Source organism: Photinus pyralis, unplaced genomic scaffold, assembly GCF_008802855.1.
Source record: "Photinus pyralis isolate 1611_PpyrPB1 unplaced genomic scaffold, Ppyr1.3 Ppyr1.4_LG2, whole genome shotgun sequence".
NCBI classification, from domain to species: Eukaryota; Metazoa; Arthropoda; class Insecta; order Coleoptera; family Lampyridae; genus Photinus; species Photinus pyralis.
In genome coordinates, this window is record NW_022170403.1 from 38,349,203 (window position 1) to 38,356,977 (window position 7,775).

The following is a 7,775-nucleotide window of genomic DNA, read 5'->3' on the forward strand; positions in this document are numbered from 1 at the left end:
TTTCTTTTTTGTTAGTAAAGCAGTCATGGGTGCGATCACTGAAGAAAAGTTTGGTATAAACCGCCGGTACCATGATGCTGTACCGATAATCCTGCGAACTTCTGTGATGTTGCTCGGAGATTGTATATTTAGAATGGCTTCGACTTTTTCAGGATCTACATGTAATCCTTGACTGTTAACTACATATCCCAGGTATTTCAGTTCTTGCCTGCAGAATTGGCATTTTTCTTGAGATAGTTTAATATTTGCTGTGGCTAATCTTTCGAATACCTGTTTCAAAATATCCACGTGAAGATCGAACGTCGGTGTAACGATGATGATGTCGTCCAAATATACAAAAAGGTATGGCTCTAATTCGGCTCCGAAGATTTGGTCCATCAACCGTTGCCAGGTTGCTGGGCTATTGGTAAGACCAAATGGCATTCTTTTAAATTGAAAGAGTCCACGGCCCGGGACTGTAAACGCTGTGAATTCCCTGGATTCTTCCGCTACTGGCCCCTGCCAATAAGCCGACTTGACGTCCAAGGATGTAATAAATTTGGCGTCCCTTAATTTCGTGAGAATCGATGAAATAAACGGGATTGGGTAAGCGTCCTTTCGTGTCACGGCATTTAATTTCCGGTAATCTACGCAAAAACGGAACGTATTGTCCTTCTTTTTAACCAATAAAATGGGGGAACTCCATGCAGAATTTGAACGTTCTATGATGTCCTGCTGTAACATTTGTTGCAATTCGATATCAATTTGCGCTTGGACTGCCGGTGATACAGGATAGTATCTCTGTTTGATGGGCTGTGCTGTCGTTACTATATGGTGCTCAACTAAATGTGTGTAACCAAGTTTCGGATTGGTTGATGAGAAGAAGTTTTCGGTGAGTTCCTGTAGTCTCTGTTTTTGATCGTTTGTTAACGTTTCTGTTGAACAGATGGAGTCGACCACTGTTGGATGTGCTTCCTGAGAATTAAAACTCCACTCCCCCTTCCGCAAATTTGGGATGATCTCCATCTGGACCCAGAAGTCTACTCCAAGGATTAAGATATGTTGTAGTTCAGGAACGACTAATACCTCGATCATTCTCACTCTATCCTGAAGTCTCATAGGGACTGACAGGACTCCCGTAACGTTGAAAGTTTGCTGGTTGGCAAATGTGCAAGCTTGTGATTTCGATTTTTGAAGTTGCAATCCTAAAGATGTTAGTAATTGAAATCCTTTGCTTCCTACCACACTTCGATTTGCACCGGAGTCTAACAGGCCTTTGATTTTGTAACCTAGAACTTCAACATCTAGGTAGGGTCTCTCATCACCTTCCGTATGTGAAAATATAAAATCTAAAACCGGACTTATTTTGGTGGTGATTGATTTTCTTAGCTGACGTAATTTTTCTAAGTATGGGATCGTATTTTTCTTTTGGTTAGGGCTCACTGATCGATCCGATTTCAGTGGCTCCCTTGGCCGTTTCCCGAACATGAGGGGCAATTGCGTAACGTTACGTTTGGTTTCCCACAGCGATAGCAATGGATACGTTTCGGTTGACCACATGCTCTTGCCACGTGACCAGAATTTTGGCAGTTCCAACAGGTTGTCACTGCCAATTGAGCCATCGCTTGTGGAAGTTGACTTTCGTTATTTCCCCCACTAAGATCCGTGGTTGATATTTCGGTATTTTGCACATTTAAGGCTGCTGTGCGAGAAATGACTCTCTGATGTTTATGATAAGCCAAATCCGGGTTCAGCGTTGATTGAGCGGGTGGTGGTTTGAATTGCTTCATCCTATATTTCACATCTTCAATTGACTTGCACAAACTGGTTAAGTACGGGATAGTGTGTACAGTATATAGTGCTAGTTGGTTTTGTAAATATGGTTGCAAATTTCTCTTGATGGATTGCACTCTTACCGTTTCCGAAGGAAATCTTGATAATCTTCTAAATAAATTCTCCATAACTGCAATGAAGACGATTACTGGCTCATCTATGCCTTGTGTCCTTTGACGAATTTCATCCATGAGTTCATATTCATAATCGCATGGTAGAAAAGCCTCCTTGAGAGCACTAGTCAAATCATCCCAGTTGCGTATGGTTCCTTTTACAGCTCGATACCATATTAACGCATCGCCTTTGAACAATTGAGAAGCTGATTCGAATACTTGCTCTTTAGAAAGATTCCATGCTTGACGGAGTTCTTCTATCCTCTCTAAGAAATTTGGCAGACTGGACTGTCCATCGAAGGTCAGATTCCATTTCGCAATTATTGCTCCTTTGGGCTTTGTTAATAATTGTTGCATCTCTATCGAATCGTTGAAAAACCCAACGGGATGTGCGGTCGAAGAATGTGTAGGTCTCGCTTGTGACCGAATTGGTCTATGTACTGGACTTGAAGCGATGTTTTCCGTTATAGGGATTATTTGTTCGACGATTGGCTCATCCATGATACTGCACTGCATAACCGAAGGGCCTGAGGTGCCTGGCATCATGGGATTCATACTAGGTTGGGGTGCTGTACTCTGTGCTATTGGAATAATAGATCCGTTGTCTCCTTGCTGTAGTTGGACTTCAGCGGGATCGTACTTTTCTTCTAGATATTCAACTAAACGCATACAGTGTGTAAGGAGTTCGGACCGTAAATCAGTAAATTCGGAATTTTCGCATGCTAGTCGTTTTAATCGACCCTGTACATGCAATAGACGCGTTTGTATTCGTTTATATTCATTTTCCCTATTGGTTTGATCAAATGACTCAATGCATTGTTCCAATTCTTGTAATTTACTTGAGCATACTTGCAATTCCTTTTTATTATCTAACTTAGACAAGTTAGGGATTGGTGTTAGTGAAGAGTTTTCTAATCTTAGGCACCCTCGAAGTGCAGAGCGCTTTTCGGCTACAGTACCACTAGTCGACATATCTCTAATGGCTAATTCATAAGACAACTCATCTCCTAATAACCTATTAACCTCCATTCTAAATACTAACCTAATGTATTCCCAAAAAAAAAGAAAAATATATATACAACCTATACCTAATGTTTCCACTTGGAACGTCGAACGTCCTCTCCCCCAAAAATAACTATAAAACTAAAATTAACCTATTCCTATATTTTCACCCTTTTAAGTAGTAAAACGAACTAATTAAGTCCTAAAAAAAAATAAAAAAACAACCGTTGGGCGCCAATTTGTTACCTATTTAAGCTGTCGGGAATTGCGGCGAGGTAACTTAGGTTCCGCGGCTAACTCTCGCGCGGGCGTGGTAGTTCTTCAGAACGAACTCTAAATGAATGCTCGGGAGGCGCCAGGTCCTTATCCCTAGTGACTCTCCTGCCGGACCTACAGGAAGGGTATTGCCGCAATAGAGAAAGGAAAGAAACAAAATGTGCGCCACTAATGAATCTTTAATGTCAAATAAAACTAATTAAATTGTTCTCCTACTCTCACAACTAAATGAACAAGCCTAAGGTGACTCGAAGCGGGTTTAAATTTCGCGGTGACTACAGGGACTTCTCCAAGAACCCCCTTGCCGACTAATCCGCAATACCTTTTGGTAATAATGACCACTGATTAGGTCGGCCGAACCCTTGTAGGAAGCGCTTTCTACCGGTCGCACCCTGTATAATATAAATTAAGTGACAGTAGTTCGGATAGGCTGTAATTTGGAACTACAGTAGGTAATTGAGTCGGGAGAAACAACCCCGATGTTAGAATATGGGCAACAATAAACTAATCGGGCTATGCGATTATGCCAGCGTTAAGGTGTTTTCGTTCTTTGTGATTCTCAGAGCGTCTTTGTGCGTCAGCAATAGCTGGGTTGACGGTACGACGAATCACCTTTACATACAAGTAAGTGACAACAACATTTATTACACAAATAGTGGCTCTGACTCCCAAACTTTTATATTTTATAATACTACCAACTACACAATTCATCGGCAGTGGCTCGTACCACCGAATGACTATTTCCAACTGCCCGCCTGTATCTACAAGTATGCCTCCAACTGGCTAGACGACTTCCCAATGGACGACACACATAGGTTACATGAAGACATACCAAGTCGTTGAGGGCTTCAATAACTGGCTACCTAACTTAAGCGTGGACTGCGAAGATGTTGACGATGTCTAAGTAACTTCCGATATCAGGGACGCTATATGCTACGGGTACGGAATGACTAACAGGTGACACGAACTTCAACCACTTTGTTTTTCCTAGGTCTCGGACAACGTACCTCTCACTAAAAGCTATAAACTACTCATAGAATGACACAAACGACGTTGGACAACTACATACCCAGTTCGGCTTTAAAAGTAAGCGGCCTTTAAATCCCCAATACTGGGTAAAATTAATCAATGTATGCCTAACTGGCTCAATATCACAAAAATCAATTAATTTATGAATGCTTGTGCAACTAAAGATCGGTTAACGAATTTTTCTTTCAAAATTTGTATAGTTTGCACAGCAATGGCCGTTCATAATCTGCCTTTTACAACGGTCTCCTTTTTTAAAAGATAATCTAACTGGAATGTGACCTATGACATCCTATATGATAGCTAGTGACGAAAATATCCTAAGAATATGCAACACATCGTTCACATCATATATAGTATGACCCATTAGTAACTTAGGGTGAATTTAACATGTAAACAACCTTACTAATGGTAATTGATGTAAAAATTGTTTCAGAAGCTCTCAATAATGCGAGTTTACATAGAAAACTGGTTAGAGAAGCAGCTTATACCAAATGTACCAGAAAATTCAATTGTGGTTATATGGATAACGCAATTGTGATCCTAAATAGCTGGAATTGGTTTAAAGGTTAACGATGAGCAAGGTTGGTATATTACAGGTTGCCTCGTAACTGCAATAATGGGGATCAAGTCGTCTGCTCGTGACGTCACTGGTAGCCACTCAAATTTCGTTACCTTGTCATTACTTGTCATGTGACATACGCGTAAGGTTATAAATATTGAACCTGTGCATTCAGAACCTAGAAATATTATTAAAAGGGTCGTGGAATTCTTTGACAAACAGAAAGCTGCCGTATGTGGGCATTTCCTTTGGAAAAGGCTACAGAGCTAGCTGCTGCTGTGCCGGCAAATCAATAAAACTCATAACTAAATTAGGTAATGTTAATTTCAATTTCAATTATTGATGGAACGTAGCAACATTGTTGATTGGCGGTCACGATATTTACGGAAAATGAAAGAAAATGATGCTTTAGGGAAAAGCGGGTCGGCAGAAGATGAACGTGTTTAAAACTGACCGAAGCAGGAGGATCATATGGTCTCGTTGATACCGCCTATCTCATCTACAAATCGAAGACTTAAGTGTAGAGACGATATAAACTGTGACTATGCAATTGATTGTTAGATGAAGCTGTTTATCTTTCACGGTAAACACTGGTACATCAGACGAAGATTGACTGTATTATATAACGATTTATAATTACTAAATTTTAAAATATAAAATGAATATTTGTGTTTCACTGGTTAAACGATTCAAACCTCATCAAAGAACTGTAAACAATAGCTACGCATCAAATTTTCCAGCTGTATGGCTGCATGCATTTATTATTTCGTTTAAATCGTGGGATACCAGTGACGTATTCGCGCCTCGATTGCTATTGGTCGATAGTTACGAGGCAACCTGTAATATACCAACCTTGAACGATGAGTGCTGAAGCACAACGAATATTGCTTTTTTGTACTCCGTGGACTAAATCAACGTGTTCTGCCTTCCAGGGACTAAAGTGATACTATTTATCCCGGAAGAAGAAACGCGCGACGAGGGACAAGAAGTGACAGAACACACTGAAATGTAACACAGTTTAATGATTACATTTTGGATATTGCACCATATTTCATACTTATTATACCGTTTTCCATATATTTTTTTGAATTTGGGAGGCAGTGGTTTCCCCATAGGTTGTCCTGTAAAGTTTTAAATGATCATTTCTGCGCCGTTAGTTTTGAACGAGAATCTTTACATTTTCCCTTATTATTCTACAGTCACAATTTGATAAGACAAGGTATATTGCCCCTACAAACAATTTTTAGCTCCAATATGGCGGATTAAGTTGTCACCACTGTCCTAATGCAGCCACTGTAGTTCAGCCGTTGAGCCGGCAATGAGAGTGCAAACGGACCGACAGACCGACAGGCCGACATCATCGAGTTTTATTTGATTCGGATTTCTGGTGCTTCACAAGTGTATTTCCGTCAAAAAAGTGGGGGGGGGGGGTCTTTTTTTACCCCAATGCAATACCTCCCTTCGTTAGTGCAGGTGGTGATTGACCTGTAACTTCTTTCAAATTTTACCTCAAACACATATATGAATCAAGTGTCAAATTTGAGTAGCCCTTTTCATAGTAATTCAACGCATCCTTTCCGGTGGCACAGGGTTGATGCACTGTTGTACTTGTCCAACACGTATCGGACTTTCTCAACCTTTCATCCAATAAAAAGGTTCTTAGGACACACGAAATCAAGGTCGTCTACACTCTACAACTGGTCTAATAGGATGCCTGAGATATTACCCAACCCAAAGTGAAGTTTGAACCACTGTCGAACTGTAGTGTGGGCCCTGCACCCGCTAAACCACTTCTCACTTTGCGGGTATCGCCAGTGGCATTCCTCCGCGAGTGATCTCTTAATAAATTCTTATTCCTGCCTGTTTCCCACTTCCGCTCTCGCCTCCCTTTCTCGTGTGCCTATTATTTGGACTATCCATTGTTCTATAATTCGCCACTTGTCCTCCGTTTCCAGCATTATACCAATAACATTACCGTCCTCTAAAATTTCTCCTATCTTAATGGCCGCCGGCCACCTTTCGGCTTCCCACCTGGGACAGTATAATATGCCATGTCCAGCGTCGTCGGTCGCTCCGCAGTCCTTACATCTATCGTGCTCCCTCTTTTGTATTTTTTTTAGGTACACCCCGTTTTGTCCGTGTCCAGTCAGAAATTTCGTGACGAAATAATTCGTTTCGCCGCGTTTCCTTTTGGTCCACCTGTTCAGGTGCCCTATGACCGATTTGGTCCACGACTCCCGGGCCTGCCATTCTGCTTCCCACGCGTTCAAGACCTCCCTGTTATTCTTACCCTCGAACCTCGCGCTGATCTTCAATCTTAGTGGGGGTGTACTTGCCACTAAAGTCACTAAATATATCTAGTGACTTTACTTGCCACCATGAACAGATTTGTAATTGACACAGTGCGGTAAGCCGCCGCTATTTTCAGCGCCATTTTTCTTTGTAACCTGTCTACTAACTCCCTAACTTTCCTAGTGCGAATAGCGCTGCGCCACACCTCGCTTCCATATAGCATCATGTTGTTCATCGCCGAGGCTATCGCCCTTCTTTTACCCCCTCGTGGCCCACCTGTGTTCCACATCAGTCGATTTAACTTCTCCGCCATTCTACTGGCTTTTTCTACCGCTTTCTCTGCGTGCTGTATGAAAGTTAGGTTCCTGTCTATCTTCAATCCTAATATCTCCATTGACTTTTCTACGGCTGCCTTGGTTTTACTTCCTACTAATTTAAGGCCTCGTTCCTCCATCTTTGCACCTTCGACATGACCCTTTGAGCCTTTTTTGCGGCGCACTCTAACTTGCGGTCTCTATAGTCACTATACTAACGTCATCCGCGTAAGCCACAAGGTCCACCCCTGTCGGGACTCCCAGTCTTAACATCCCGTCGTACGCAATATTCCACAGGAGTAGCCCTAACACTGACCGTTGGACACAAAAACGTAACTCTTCCCAGACGGTAATTTCCCTACGTTCTTCCTGTCATTG

At 41.8% G+C, this 7,775-nt stretch overlaps 1 protein-coding gene across 1 annotated transcript; it reads right to left on the reverse strand.

Moving 5' to 3' along the window:
• Positions 1-6,641: 6,641 nt before the first annotated feature.
• On the reverse strand, positions 6,642-7,537 carry LOC116163990. Its single transcript, XM_031478117.1, has 2 exons — positions 7,166-7,537; positions 6,642-7,100 (listed from the first exon to the last, which is right to left on the reverse strand). Exons 1-2 carry the CDS (start codon positions 7,535-7,537, stop codon positions 6,642-6,644), a joined length of 831 nt encoding a protein of 276 aa, XP_031333977.1.
• Positions 7,538-7,775: the final 238 nt, after the last annotated feature.

Excerpts from the sequence above, each read along its gene's own strand:
- LOC116163990 (XM_031478117.1), bottom strand. The coding sequence starts at position 7,537 with ATGGAGGAACGAGGCCTTAAATTAGTAGGAAGTAAAACCAAGGCAGCC. Across the intron at positions 7,101-7,165 it reads TTACAAATCTGTTCATGGTG|ATCAGCGCGAGGTTCGAGGG; the intron begins GCAAGTAAAGTC and ends CTAAGATTGAAG.